Source organism: Papaver somniferum, chromosome 8 (genome assembly GCF_003573695.1).
Source record: "Papaver somniferum cultivar HN1 chromosome 8, ASM357369v1, whole genome shotgun sequence".
Lineage (NCBI taxonomy): Eukaryota > Viridiplantae > Streptophyta > Magnoliopsida > Ranunculales > Papaveraceae > Papaver > Papaver somniferum.
Genome location: NC_039365.1, coordinates 21,067,542 through 21,082,954, shown reverse-complemented (window position 1 = coordinate 21,082,954; position 15,413 = coordinate 21,067,542). Strand labels below are relative to the sequence as shown.

General features: G+C 36.1%; 2 protein-coding genes across 2 annotated transcripts; one reads left to right on the top strand and one right to left on the bottom strand.

The window, feature by feature from the left end:
* Nucleotides 1-3,652: 3,652 nt before the first annotated feature.
* On the top strand, nt 3,653-7,447 carry LOC113304469 (remorin-like). The gene is made up of 5 exons (XM_026553598.1): nt 3,653-3,994; nt 5,545-5,595; nt 5,698-5,785; nt 6,354-6,435; nt 6,972-7,447. Exons 1-5 carry the CDS (start codon nt 3,814-3,816, stop codon nt 7,167-7,169), a joined length of 600 nt encoding a protein of 199 aa, XP_026409383.1. The 5' UTR covers nt 3,653-3,813; the 3' UTR covers nt 7,170-7,447.
* A 1,797-nt stretch (nt 7,448-9,244) lies between these two features.
* Nucleotides 9,245-12,527, bottom strand: LOC113304468 (transcription factor MYB41-like). Its single transcript, XM_026553597.1, has 3 exons — nt 11,963-12,527; nt 11,306-11,435; nt 9,245-10,220 (listed from the first exon to the last, which is right to left on the bottom strand). The coding sequence occupies exons 1-3, from the start codon at nt 12,243-12,245 to the stop codon at nt 9,554-9,556; spliced, it is 1,080 nt and encodes a 359-aa protein (XP_026409382.1). The 5' UTR covers nt 12,246-12,527; the 3' UTR covers nt 9,245-9,553.
* Nucleotides 12,528-15,413: the final 2,886 nt, after the last annotated feature.

Here is a 15,413-nt window from a genome sequence, read left to right as displayed (position 1 = left end):
GGTTAACTATTGTTAAGCCAACAAGGTGTACACGTTTAGGTAGGGTTACTCATATCTAAATGAAGGAACATTTCATTTGTGTATAACAAGCTAAGTTCAATCTAACGGTTGAAAGATATTAGCTTGAGTCTAAACAACTTTTTCATCTAACGGTGAATATTGAATGCGTCGTTACCAATGTAAAATTGATTGCAAACCCTAATTTGAAGACTATATAAAGGAGAACTCTAGCAACTGGGAAACCTAATCCCCACACCTCTTGTGTGATACTAGTTGCGACTAGAGTCGATTCTCCTTTAACCTTAGGTTTTTCATGAAACCCTATAGGTTAACGACTTGAAAACTTCATTGGGATTGTGAAGCCAGACCCAACTATTTTCTTTGTAGTTTCATATTCTGATCTTGCTGTCTTCTATCGTGATTGAGTACTATCTTCTCTAAGATTGGCTCGAGATTTAATCTCTGATAGGCAAGATAAAAAGTAGTCACAAACATCTTCGTCTCATCGTTTGTGATTCCACAATATCTTGTTTCGCTACCATACTATTAAGATTATTGTGAGGTGATTGATATTTTTAGGCTGTTCTTCGGGAAGATAAGTCTGGTATATCAATTGGTTCATGTTCACCTTGATTTATCAAAAGACGGAACAAAACTCATAGGTTTATATGTGGGAGACAGATTTATCTATTCAATAGACTTTTCTGTGTGAGACTGAGTTGTTTATCAAGTCTTCGACTTTGATCGTAGCAACTTTTAGTTGTGGGTGAGATCAACTAAGGTAATCAAGTGCATAGAATCCTGTTGAGATTCAGAGACGTAAGGAGCACAACTGTACCTTGATCGGTGTGACATTGGTTAGGGTTCAACTACATTGCATTCTGAAGTTAAATTGGAGTAGGCTAGTGTCTGTAGCGTCTTAATACAGTGTGGTGTTCAAATCTGGACTAGGTCCCGGATTTTTCTGCATTTGCGGTTTCCTCATTAAAAAAAATTCTGGTGTCTGTGTTATTTTTTTTCCGCATTATATTTGTTTATATAATTGAAATATCACAGGTTGTGCGTAAGTTCAATCAATTGTGAATCCAACCTTTGGTTGTTGATTAAATTGATTGACACTTGGATATTGGTTTTTGATACCGTCCAAGTTATCTCTTATATTCAATCGGGCTCGCAAATTCATATTTGTTTGATTGCAGATTGAATTGGAAAATTGAGATATAACTCTTTGATATACTTTTCTTAAGATTGAGTCTGACTGTCTAGTTGATTCTCTTGAAAGTATATTGGAGTTAGTCCATACAGATTGCTAAGCGAAATATTGGGTGTGATTGTTAGACCCTCGCCTTTTCAAATATTTCTTTCAATTTCAAACCATTGACTAATCTTACATCTACCAGTTATCTTTATGGAAGCCTCAAATTGCTTCATTACGACGTAATTATAATCTTTTCCAATTTGTTGATGGTGAGTTCCAGCGCCTGCAAAGTATATTCTAAGTTCTGGTGTTGATATCCATGTTACTGATACAAAAATTACGAAAGATATGTTTGGATACAAAGCTTATGTTTTGGACGTTTCGACCTGTCATGTTTAGTGCAGTGTTCATACTTTTGACATTATCGATGACAGAAAATTCGCTATTTACTTGTTATCATTAGATCACATAAATGATCTTGATTGATTTCTTATTTTGAAGATCTAGATGTGTTGTAGCCATCCACATCAAACAAAAAAGCAACTTGCTAGCAAGATTTTTAAACATAATACCTTTCGGAGATTCTGTTTAAAATGATAGTAAATTCACCACTTGCTCAACACTTTAGATCGTGTTTTATTATTATTTTTTTATATTTTTTCAATGCAAAAAAATTACCAACAATAACCCCTCTCTGCTCATGAATCTGAGCAGACTTCTTACTATTTCTTGATTTCTAGGCTAGTTAGTAGTTTTAGTTTAGTTTTTATTATGATTTCTACTTATCTATACCATTGCACTGGTTTGATCTACTCTTTTGAGGTTTATCTTCGCTTTAAAGACGGTTCTTGATTATTAGGTTAGGTTCTATGATCGATAGTGATGCTCTCCAACGACGAAATCTTCATCTTTGCTGTCTCCGACGATGGAATTTTCATCAACAACTTATTCGATGATGGAATCTTCATCGATGGTTTCTTTGACGATGAGACTGGCGTTTCGCCCGAAATCAGGGATGCCGAAATACCACCAATTTGTTTACCCATTTCGAACAACATATAAAATGAGAGCGAAAGAGATATTCATAACGGACGCCGACAAGAACCCCAATATATCCGTTACGTTATATACAAAGGAATAACAGTGACATCCGGCCAGTTGTTTTGAAGGCTTTGCCACCAACAAACAACAAAGAACCCTACTATATACTCTACTACATGGATCCAACCACCTAAAATTTGGCCTCATCGGCAAATTCTTGCCAACCAGAAATACCCTGTCATTAAATTATTTTTAACTTCATATTTTGCAATTTAAAATTTTGACACAAAATCTCACTTGTTGACAAAAGAATTGACAACAAGAAAGAAACTGTATTACCCTGTCCTAAGAAAATCTCACGAGGAATTCCCTTTAATCGTCGTCCGCTTTGGATCGTAGTATTTGTTTTCGGATGAGAATCAGACGTTCGTTCTGGCATTTATGAATGGTAGAAGCTGCTTCAAAATTATTAGTAGTACGCTCGGACCATGCACATGATACGTTCTGCCCGTACATCATGTTCTCTGTTGAGTCACTGACTCAGTGGGCTTCTCATAAATGACGCATCATGTGAAAAAAACCTACTTAGTAGCAGGGACGGACCCAAAAATATAAAATTTTTTTAGGGCCTGGATTAGAAATTTGGTCGAACAAAAAAAAAAAATTAGGCCCGTGGACTAGCAAGATCACCCGGACTTTAACCCCTTTAATCCAGGGGTAGGTCCGTCCCTGCTTAGTAGGGACGGACACCGGTATGCTGCTGCCGCACAGGGGTCCGGGGAACCTAATCCAATCCTTTGGAACACATTAATTCTTCTTATCTAGGCTCCACTCCATGAAACGTTGAATTGCGCCCGGACTTGGTAACACAATGCATTGCACAATTGTGCCGGCCGGCCGGCCAGGCCAGCCTTGACATCTGCGCATGCCGGTCAACCTCCTTTCTTGTGCCTCGCTCACAAGATCATCTATCATAATCCATAGAAGTTCGAGTCTTATCCTCATTGAAATTGGTTCCAGCACAGTTCGTCGGTTGAATGCACATGCTACTGCTAGTAGAATTTGATGGTAAAAAAAAAATAATCTAAAACTCGCCGACTAAAAGAGGATTTGTGCCGACATGACAAATCATTAATAGTAGACAAAAGAAACTCCTTGCCACGACGAATTCTATACACCATTATTTTATTAATATTACCCGCTAAAAAAAACTTTTCACTTCCTCCAAATTTCCTATTTTAACCATCCCTTATCTCATAAATTACGACAACGCCATTGCATCTTCCTCTCCACAATCTTTCCGCACTTCACTGATATACACACAACACTGATTAAAGGAGAAAATCGTCATTTAACCACCCTTCTTTTCAACTTTTCCAGCAGTTCTGCCCTTTAATAATAATTTTCCTTTCCTCTGTCGCTCTCCGTCTCTCTGTAACTTAGCTCCTACATATTCACAGACAAGACGCTTCAAGGCTTAAGCTTTCTAAGACTTATCTCTCTATCTCTCTCTCTACCTGCAACCATCTAAAGGGTTTTTGTTTAGAAGAGCTGAATTTGGAGTTTTCTGAATCATGGGTGAAGGAGAATTGAAGAAGGTTGAAGCAGCTGAAACTCCAAGCACAACAACAGAATTAGCACCAATGACACTAACACCAGTCACTGAGGAAGCTGTTTGTAAAGATGAGAAAACTGTTTCGCCTCCACCATCTGCTGAGAAAGTTGATGACTCTAAAGCTCTTGCCGTTATTGAAAGTATAATCTCCTTCTGAATTTTTTTTCTCAATTTTCCATTAAATTTATCTTAATTGTTCTGATGGGTTATGGATATATTGGGTTTTTATGATGTTTTGGTCTCTGGGTTTTGTTAATATGGTCTGAAAATGAGAATTCTAGATTTGAATTTGATTTTTGTTTGTTTGGGTGAATCATTGGTGTGGCTATCTGTTGAAGGTTTTTGAGGTTTTGAGTACTACTTTTTGCTTAATCAACTGTTTTGGGTTTCTTTTAAATTTACTAATTCATTTATGTTTATATGAATTTGTAAAATAATTAGGTTGTTTTGTAGGATCTGAGTAGAATTGCTTATAGATGGACAATTTTGGTTATGGATAAGGTAGTAGAAGTTGTAATCTTCTCTACAGGTTATTATTAAATAGAATTTGTTTCTTTTCTTCATTTTTGTCATATTTGGATGAATAAAAGAAAGTTCCTAGTTCCTGGCTTTGTGAGTGCTATGTTGCCTTTTTGATGAAATTGTGGCCACCAGGTGCTATAAATTGAGGTTGACAATAGTAGACTACTAGACCACATGAGTGGATTTTGCAATTGGTTTTGGTAAGCATATTTTCATAGTGTTCGCTTCATGTAAGTTCAAGGGATTGAACAGTTCCATATACGCAATTTAAAACTCATGTAAGTTCTGGGGATTGAGCGTTCCGTGTATAAGGTTTAAAACTCCTGCATGTAGTTTTTAGCCTGAGCCTCTGCTTGTGGTGGCACAGTTCTTGTTTGTAAGTGCAGTATTTTGCCAACTCAATGCGTTTTTTGGTGTTTGATTGAAAAAAATAAACAGCTCTTTTCTGGTGTAATATATTACTATGAGTATCTATCCCTACTTTATGGAGATATCTTAGAGATTTTCTACCAATTTTAAAGTAGTTGGGACCGATTCTTAGTGGCTTTTTATTTCTTAATTTGTTGGTCAAAAGCTATTCTCATTAAACTTTGTATAGTTCAGTTGGACAAAGTGGCAGATGAATCATATATGTTAATATTTCTTTAGCTTTTGTGTGTTTCTTTTGTTATTACTGCTTTAAGCATAATTGATTTGCTTTTTTAGCTTTATCCATACTGGGGTATTCTAATTATCGTTTGCTTTTGTGATTGTTAATGTTTAAGAGCATTTAGGCCAATTGCATTGCAATAGTTTCTCATACAAAAGCCACTCATGGGTTGGAAAATTTTGGTACTGTCGTCTATTACAAGTTCACAGCAAGAACGCCTCTTCATGTTTTCTTTTTTAGTTTTTTCATATGTTGTGATGAAGACCTGCGAATACTTTTTTGCACTCATCCATTTTGCTGATGCTGTTATACAATTGCATTCTTAGTAATTAGCTTCTAATGCTGTTAAGTAATTGTAATTGGGTATTTCATAAGTTATGGGCGTATGGCAGTGCTAAGTTAAATTCGGTATCAACTTTGTTTGTGATTTGTTGGGAACATATATTTGACTTTGTTCCATTTCAACTGGGTTTCATATTACATATGAGCTGACAATGGGTGAACATGTTCTGTTAACAGAGGAAAAAACTGAAGTAGAGAAAATTTCAGGGCATGGATCTCATGAGAGAGGTATTTTTGGATCGAACTGACTGTTTACATCTCTAAGAATCCCTTTGCCACATATGTAAGACTGACGTTTGGTGGACTGAGTTATTTTATGTTTGTGTTCAGATTCTGCTCTTGCTCGGCTTGAATCAGAAAAGAGAATGTCTTTAATCAAAGCATGGGAAGAAAGTGAAAAGACAAAAGCAGAGAACAAGTATGGAACTGCAATTTTACCATTCTATTCATCTAATTACATAGCTTTCCATATTATTACTGAACGTGAAATAACAAATAAGTAAAAGTAAATCTTCTTAAAAAGTAAAAATAAAAGTTTTTAGTGGCAGGCCAACTTACTGTCGGTTCTATGACTGATGTCTCCCATAGGTGCATCATATTTTAAAAATTAGTAGGGTTTTTTTTTATTTGTTCATTAACTTTCTGTACTCAAGTGACTTCCCTTGACAAGTATTAAAGACCATCATTTGTACTTAGTAATTCGATTTTCTCCATCATTGCTTTCAATTCGATCCTTTGTCACACATGATGACTATGTATTACTTGGTTATCTTTCACCACCTATTCAGGGTAGTTTGGTCTGTGATCAAGTTCGGCTTTTTATTGTAAAAATTCCAGGGGAACCTTCATTTACTGTTGCCGTAATATGTAAAACCAGATCCTGTAAATTTTTTATGATTTTATTGTGCTTCCCCTTCAATAATTTGCTTTGGTACACTTAGATGCAAGAATTTCAACTGCTTATACCGTTTTGCTCAATTTTACAGGGCACTGAAAAAGATGTCCTCCCTTTCAGCATGGGAGAACTCCAAGAAAGCAACTATTGAAATGGAACTCAAGAAAATTGAGGTAATCACATATTTTTGATAATTGAACCTTCACCATATTTGGCAGCTTAAATTGAGATGAGATGGTGATCTTTCCGGATCGACACTTTATGTTTTTACATTTAGTAGGTTCCAGTCTTTTAGTTCACATAGAAGGAAAAGTTGATACCGATAGGCATTTCTGGCTGCTCCGAGTGTTGAGAATTTTTCATCCTTTCTGCATTATATATCTTATATCTTTAAGGGCCAATGCTAGTTACAATCAAGTTTAGAATTACTCGGTAAACTGGATCTTGAACGAGCCTTCTAAAATCTCGATTCTATGCACTGTAAACATCATCAGCGCACCGTGGTTCGGTGAACAAACCAATTTTATTAGGAAGTGACTGACACTCTGATAGTAGTTCTATTGCAAAACTTCATAATAATCTCGTTTAGAATCGTCTTACTTAGAATCACAAAAAAAAAGGTCATTTTAAAGATAATTTTGTGTGTGGTGTCTAGGCTGGTTGTGACTTTGTGAACTAACCAGTAGATCCATGGTTTTGATTCAAATAGGAAAAACTTGAGAAGAAGAAGGGAGAATACATAGAGAAAATGAACAACAAAATCGGTTTACTTCACAAGGATGCAGAAGAAAAGAGGGCAATGATCCAGGCAAAACGCGGTGAAGAGCTTCTTAAGGCAGAGGAAACCGCAGCCAAGTACCGAGCAACAGGGTTAGCACCAAAGAAGCTCTTTGGATGTTTAGGCTGAAAATCTCATCCCTGAAAACGCAGAAACATTGTATATTAATCAAATTGTGTTTGTAATTTCTTTCACTCTTTGGCCCTCTAGTCATTTGACTCATTTGTGTTTGTTTTGTTTAAATTTATGTGTGCATAGTCAGGTGTTCTATTTGTATACAGATACTACATCTTCCCATTCTGGGAGATCAAGGTCATGTGTTATTTGTTGTATTTTAGAAACTGATGCTTGAATAGATTGATGGTTTTGTAACATTCTCAAGATTTAAGCCATATTTATTTCATCCCATGATAGTTGCCCCTCTTCGATCTCTCATTTCTTTTCGAGTTTATTCATGGCATTTCCTTTGAGGTTCTTGCAGTCCCTTGGAATACGACTCAAGGTTCTTGCGTTCAAAGCCAAGCCACTGTAACTTTCAAGTAGAGCTAGGTTTGTGGAATTGCACTCACTTGCCTACACTCCCACGGCGGGATGATGCTTATTTTTCACAAAAATAAAAAACTGTTATTTGCCTCCAATAAGGTGCCATTTTTTTAAAAATTCCCTCCTATCTTCCGTTCTGGTTCAACTTACTTGGCTGAGCTCCAGCTTGCACTTCCTCTCAAATTTGGATCGAATGTGTGGGCTTTAGGCTATTACAACTTGGGCTTTAAGCTATTATAACTAAATTGCAACGAAGGGAAGGATCCAAATATGAAACCTTTGAAGTTTAGATTATGTTGGTAGTTGTTGAAGAGTCAATTTTGGTAATAAATTCACAGCACTCAGAGCCTCTGGCATTAGAAGAGATATCCTCCTTTTCAGTAGATATGATTTGACATTTACTAAGACCAGATTGAGTATCAATGGCTCTAGTCATTTAATATATACATTGACCCCCACTCTCACACGCAAACCCCAAAATGTGGAGAAGAAACAAACACTAGGCCAGACTGCAGGATGCAACAAATGTCCATAGGCTTTTTCCAAAAGAAGTTAACTCTATCTTTAAAGTGTTACTCACTTCAAATTACCTCAGATGGTCACATTTGAGTTAGTGTTCAAGGAATCATAAATCACAGCTCATTATAGGTAACAATGGAGTATAGGCTTTAAGTTCAACAAAATGCTGATTTAAGGAAGAATTCACTGGTACAAGAACCCTTTAAACGGCAAAACACACGCATAAGGACTCCGCGCACTCGGGACCTGGGTGCATATTGGGTTTGATTTTTGGCACCAGCGGCTATCGGTTGCGGAGAAAGTATCTCCTATGTTGCATATTTTGTTGGACATGACTTGCACAAGTCTAACTTGCACGAAAGAATAAGATGGAAAAGAACAAGAACAGCACTTTGGTGGATGTGGAAAAAGAAGTTTCAACAATGAAAGCTAACAAGTGACAATTCAAATCACATTAAATTTCACAATCCTTGATGATAATTTTAGTATTTCACTTCCTCTACTTGAAAAAGGAAAAAAGGTACTCGAGGGTAAAGAGGACACTCATTGGTCTCTTTGAACTCTTCTTCTTCTCTGATATATCCTTTCAGGAAAACAGAAACACAATAATCAGGAGAAGTAAATGCAGTCCTTCCTTTATAGTACAACAAAAAACCCACCACCATTGTATTAAATTCTCTCCTTGGACCATTTTCAAGTTTTCTATACATTATTCTGTTCTGGCAGATAGATCAATGCAACTGGGACTAGAAATTAATATGAACATTTTTCTGCCAAGTTGGTCCCAATTTTTTGTATCACACTTGAGAGCCACACTCAATTGCTGCACAGCAAAACCCCACATGCAAATGGTCTCTGTTTTCTTCTTTTATCATGTCAAAACATCTGTTTTTTCACAGTGAACTGCAGAATTCATACAGTGAAAGCAAGCTAAGGCATGGTGCATGCATATGGTGCAGTGACTGTCAGCTAAGGCATGGTGCATATGTTGAAACTTGCAGGCATGGTGCATATGAACTACAAGATTCATATGGTGCAGTAACAGTGATTGTAAGCTAAGACATGGTGCACTAAGTAAAAATTGCAGAGCAAAATCATGGCAAATCAGAGACTTGAGAAACTTGTATTAAGATGCAACAGAGTAAGTGGAAATGATCTTGTATACAAGTACCAAGTATAAACCGAATGACAAAAAACATCAGTATATTAGCATATTTAACAGCAACAAAAAGATAAGCGCAGAAGACCGTTTTCCATCTGTCTGAAAACTCTATGCAAACATCTATGGACTTGGCCTTAATAGTTAGAGCAGTTGGGAAGACAAAAGACATCTCTACAGCATGAAAGAGATGAAACCCAAACCAAAAAAAGAAGGATATCACCCAGTGCCGTTTCACGCAAAAGTTGAGACCCGCATTGCCGCTTACCAAAAAATAGAACTTGTGTTAAATTTAAAGAGAACAGTTCAGTGGATTTTCAGTCAGAATATTGTGGTATACCGAGTAAGTAGCCAACTGTCCCTGAAAGAAGGTCATTTCCTCTTCACAACCAGGAAAATCTAACAGTAGTTGTAACGACATGTCAGAAGAAACGTTAATGGAGCTTGAAGACTCTGATCCAACCACTATGTCCTCAACATCTGATTTATAATCCCTACATTCCATCTCTTCTTGCTGCTCATTAATTGTTTTCTCTTCTGCTTTGATCTTTGCTGGAGGTATAGCTTGTTTTGTAGATGAAGATGTCTGCGAGAAAGGACTTTGACAAGTCGTGGTCAGTTTCCGAAAAGCTTCACCAACTTCAGAATTCCAAAGTCGGAGGAACTGATCATGCTCCGGTTTCACCTGTGTTGAAAGAGTAGATTGGGAGTTATTACGCAGGAAAGACCCCTTTGAAAGCCTTGCCTCTGCTTCTAGTCTTGCACTCTCCCACTGAGTCATGTGACCCATTGAAGGACATGAAGAAGTGGTAGTAATCGGAAAAGGGGCAGAAGATGAGGGAGCTTGGGTTAGCGGGTCGATGGCCATAATGCGAAGACACTTCTTCACATGTGTGTTGAAATAATTCTTGATCTCATTATCAGTTCTTCCTTCCAACTGCGCCGCTATGGCAGCCCACCTGAAAGTTATGCATTTAAGTTTCATTAAAAATTATACAGAAATTCATAATTACACTTGCGAAACAGACTACATGAATTCCAAAATTTACGCCTAAGGAAACAAAACATGCTATGAAAATAAGTATCATATTTCATCACAAGCTCGGCCAAATTTACATGTCATGCATGCACTACAATGGACACTACTACCTCTAAGCAATGCAAGCTAAAGAGATACTAATCACGTACTACAAAATTGACAAGCCAAATGTACGGAATCAACGGAGTGCATACAGGTCCAGCGAAGAAATTGAAGATTTCAATTCATGAATTACAAAATCAATGAAGATGTCGAGGTTAATCTTGTATTGGCATTAGGAGAAGTCATGCCTATAATTAAGGAATACTCTGCTTAAACCACGAGGTTCAAAGTCATAGCTATTACCCAGTAAATCAACTACTCTACATAGTTCCAAACTTCTGATACAACAAGAAAGCACTCTCAGCAGATGAACAGGAGAAACATGTGACCAGAGATATTTATAAAACATTGAAGATCATATATGACCATTCTGTTGAGGTTCTAGAACCCTTCACAAAGGCGTATAGTGTGCAGTATCAAAGGTTATTTCAAATTTCAAACGCACCACAATAACATAAGCATAGTATAATGCTAAATTTGACAATTGAGGTTAACCATTTACACAGGTATCCTAACTAGGCTTACTCGTACAGACAAAAGATTCATTAGCGCAAACCATGCTTAAGACCATGATTTTGTTTAAGACCCTACACCTTTACCCAATTACAATACTCTGACTTAGTTCATTACTTTAAGCTAATGAATGCAACAAAAAGAGTAAGCAAACAAAGCATTTCAGGCTGACAGATAACTAGAGAAACAACTTAAAAAATTAGACAGGCATAGTGCTGAATTCTGAATTCGAAATAGAGAGTCATAGTGCTGAATTCTGAATAATGACCACCGTCACCTTGGAATGACCATCAACAAGAATTCCAAATCACTTTAAGCAAATTTCAATACCAAATTAGTCCCCGTAGCTGAAATTTCAACCAAATGCACATTATAAGTAAATCAAATTACCTGTTTCCAAGAATACCATGAAGTTGGATTATAAGTTTTTCTTCTTCTGGAGTAAACGGACCTCGTTTAATATCCGGTCGAAGATAGTTAGACCATCTTAGTCTACAACTCTTCCCACATCGATTTAGTCCTTCAAACACATAAAAATCATAGAAATCAGTACTATGACCTCAAACAAATCAGACCAATCAAACCATGAAGAATCAATCAGAGATCATCAGACCCCCATGAAATCCTAAATGTACTTGCACACAACAAGACAGCCCCATTAAGATTTTCCAAACAAAACAACAGAAAAATCGATCAAACACAACAGAAAAACCGATCAAACACAACAGAAAAACCGATCAAACACAACAGGAAAACCCCAAACAAAAACAAACAAAAGTTGGAATCGTTCGAGACGTGTCAATAATTCTCTATGACTCAGATACGGTACAGATAAACATGCATAAAGGAAAGAACCCCAAAAGATGACACGGTGAGTTAACTCAGACCGAGTTAGTCTGTTTGTCACCAAATTTTTTTTGCAGAAACATTGAGAAGAAGAAGATGAAGAAGACTAACTTGTTTTTCAAGTAAAAACCCATTTTACAGGGAATTAAAATCATGGGTTTGAAAGGTTTTTGGGGTTAAAAATGGTGAGAGAAAAAAGACCTGCAAGTTGAGGGAGTGTACGCCAACTGCCATGACCATTTTTGTTGATGTAATTAACTAAGATTTCATCTTCATCAGGATTCCATGGCCCTTTCTTCACTCCATGCTTATCACAACAAGGTTGTCTTCCCATTCTTCTTCTTAACTCAAAAACCCTTTTGACAGAAACCCCAACACTAGTCCTTGAACTTATAAATAAATAAACAGAGAAGAAAGAATAAACAGTAAATGGTGGGTATTGATTTCTATATCTTAAACATTGGAAACTGAAGTTCAAAATCATAAAAGAGTAAAGAGATGTGGTTTTAATGAACAGAAACAGAGCAGAAGCAAAGGAGAAAGAGAGAAATAAAAACTTATTACAATGGGGGATTTTTGTTCACTTTCTTTCTCTTCTTATAGGAATGTCAGAAGAAACATTAAATACATGTATTAAATGCCTTCTTCTTCATCTTCATTTGATTGATTCAACTCTCCTGGTTAGGGTTTGGAAAAAAGGGGCTAGTGGGGTTCCAATCTTAGGGCAAATCTTTCTTATTTTTAATCTTTCTTTTGCCCTGTTTTAATGGAAACTCTGTTTTTTCTTTTCTTCTTCTGTATTGTATTTGTAGCTAAATATAGTGAAGTTAAGTCAAAAAAGAAATTCAAAGAGTCAAGATCAAAAGTCAAATAAGTAAATAAGAAGTTGTTTATTTACCCTTGCTGTTTCTATTATTTACGGAACTGACATTGTCTTTTTGGATACTGTTGAAATGACTGGAGTCTGAGCAAGAAAATCGTCGGCGTCCGAAAAGGAGGAAAAGAAGGTTTTGTGTCTACTGAAATGACCCTTCAGGGGTATGAGTCAACATAAGTCAAGAAATAGGTCAGAGTGATTATGGTTTGACTTTCTTTTTATTAGGCTTAATGTAGGGTTAGATTTACCACGTGTTTAGCATGCCTCATCAACCATGGATTTTGGTCCTATCTAGTACTCCAGCATTCACATTAGAAGCCTAGTACCTTTGGAGTAAGCAATTTGGAGGTTGTCGGAGGGAATCCTACGGCCAAAAATTGGGATCCAAGTTATCAAAAACGTACAAGATTTAATCTAATGATTTTCAAATAGGTTCTGGATAGGGGATTGTACGAATCATTGGGATAAGCTGGAAAATGACCCTGGACGCTATATTGGGCAGTATATCCATGGGCTACAAGCCCTATAATAGTATGTTTATTTTTACACGTAGATTAAAAGTACGACCAATTTGTAATTGCTCCTTTTATTCGGTAAAATTAGATCATTGTGTATTTACGATATGCACGGTGAACTTGAAATGCACAGTAAATTTAAATTTCATGTATAGGAACAACAGTTCCAGGGTCATTAAGAAAAACAAAGCCAGAATCAATTTTCATTTTGTGAATTTAAATTTTGGCGGACACTACCTCCCCCACGAAGTACGGGGGTCCTATTTTTTGGGTTATTTTTGTGTGCGGTCGGTTTCGGGTTGGATTTTTTTTTTGGGGGGGAGAAATTGTTGTGTTGGTGTGGAAAAAAAAAACATTAGGATTTTTCTCATGAGACATAGGATGAGTTAGACATGTCATATCGAATTCACAAAATTGGTTAAAAAGACCAAAATCAATAATTTTTAGGTGAAAAATACATTTAGATTTTGGTACTGTTTAAATGGACAAAAATGTAAAAATAGCCAGGATGTAAACAGTTTCATCCTACCCATTTTTAAATATTTTTTCTTATTTTTAATTTACATTAGGATGCATCCAGTTTCATCCTTGCTATTTTTTAAGTTTAAGTCAGGATGAATCCAGTTTCATCCTTGCTATTTTTTTGGTGTCTATTTCACCCATAATAATTTTTACTCGTCCATTTGAACCATGTTTTAAAAGTATTTGGACAAATGACCCATTTTCCGTATCAAATTATGTAGTCATCAATAATTAAAAAAAAAAGTAACCCGTTATAGGGGCGGCATTTTAATAGGACAAAAAGGGTCATTACATGATCATTCAAGGTGTCCCTTATAAAAAAAATACTGGAAATGATAAATTAACCCTCATGATTGATAACCTAGTTTAGTGACGATAATCAAATTTAGTGTTAATGATTAATTTCACTTACATTAACTCAAAATCAAAATCAGATTTTTAGAGTTAAAAAAAAAGTTTAGAGGAAAAGGTCAATCTCAATCAATTGAAGAAATTAACCAACAAAATGAAGAAGAACCAGGACCTAAAAATGACCGGGTATACTTCTAAATTAGTCCCAACTAACTTTTTGTTGCTCGAAGTTATCTAAAGTACGTAAAAAATTCTCAATTTTTTTACATTTTCAGAGCTAATTACGGTTGGAATTTTGCTCATAACCAACCGTAAATCGAAGTTACGGTTCGTAAAAGATGAACTTCCAACCGTAACTGGTTAAATTTGAAGAAAACCCAATCGTAAAACCAGCTACGGTTGGTAACCTAATGCTCGATACCAACCGTAACTCAGTTACGGTTGGTAACCAAATGCTCGATACCACCGTAACTGAAGAAAATTCTCAGATATAAGAACATACGGTTGGTAATTGAACTATTACCAACCATAACAACATCAAAATATCCAGTTACGGTTCGTAGTTGAGTTAAAATCAACCGTAACTCACATAAACCCAGAAATTTCAATTTCAATTTTCATCTAAAACCCTAATTTTTGATAGAAATTAAACTTAAATCGAACAAAATAGACCAAATCGTAACTGGATTTTAAAAAACATACCTCATATAAGTCATTACACTACACTTAATTAATTTTCGAATCGTCGATTAATCGAAGACGATGAAATTTTGAGTTTTAATGGAGGTTACGGTTAATGGGAGGAGGAGAAGAGAAGAAGAAAGAAAACAAATTTTCAATTTAGCTTTGAGTTAGGTTAAAAAATGGGAAGGGTAATCTAGTTAATTTACACCCCTATAAAACTTCCACTAACCAACCAGAGGGAATATCACACTTCCGCCCCTCTAATAAACTATGTCGCCCCTATAACAAGTTCCAAAACAAAAAAGAAAAACACTCAATCAGCATAGGCAAATATCCGTAGGAGAATAAGTTAGTCAAGGGCATCAAACATGGATGCTTGACGAGCTTCGTTGAAATGAATAGTAAGATGGGACCTAAAACTTGGAACGGCGAGAGCTCGAGATGACAACACTGACAAGACATGGAAAATGAAGGAGAAGAAGGAAAAAAAATGGCGGTACAAAATAAATGGTGATACAGTACTAGTAACTAGGCGTATGCACATGTATCGCCTCTATTCCATAGCTACAATAACGTGGCCTGTACGCCTTGAGTAGTAAATGCGTATGATTTTGTCCTTTCCTATTTCGATATTACTTTTGTTTGAATGACTTGAGTGGACTGTGGAGTACACATACTTAATTAACTTCTGATTATTCATTTA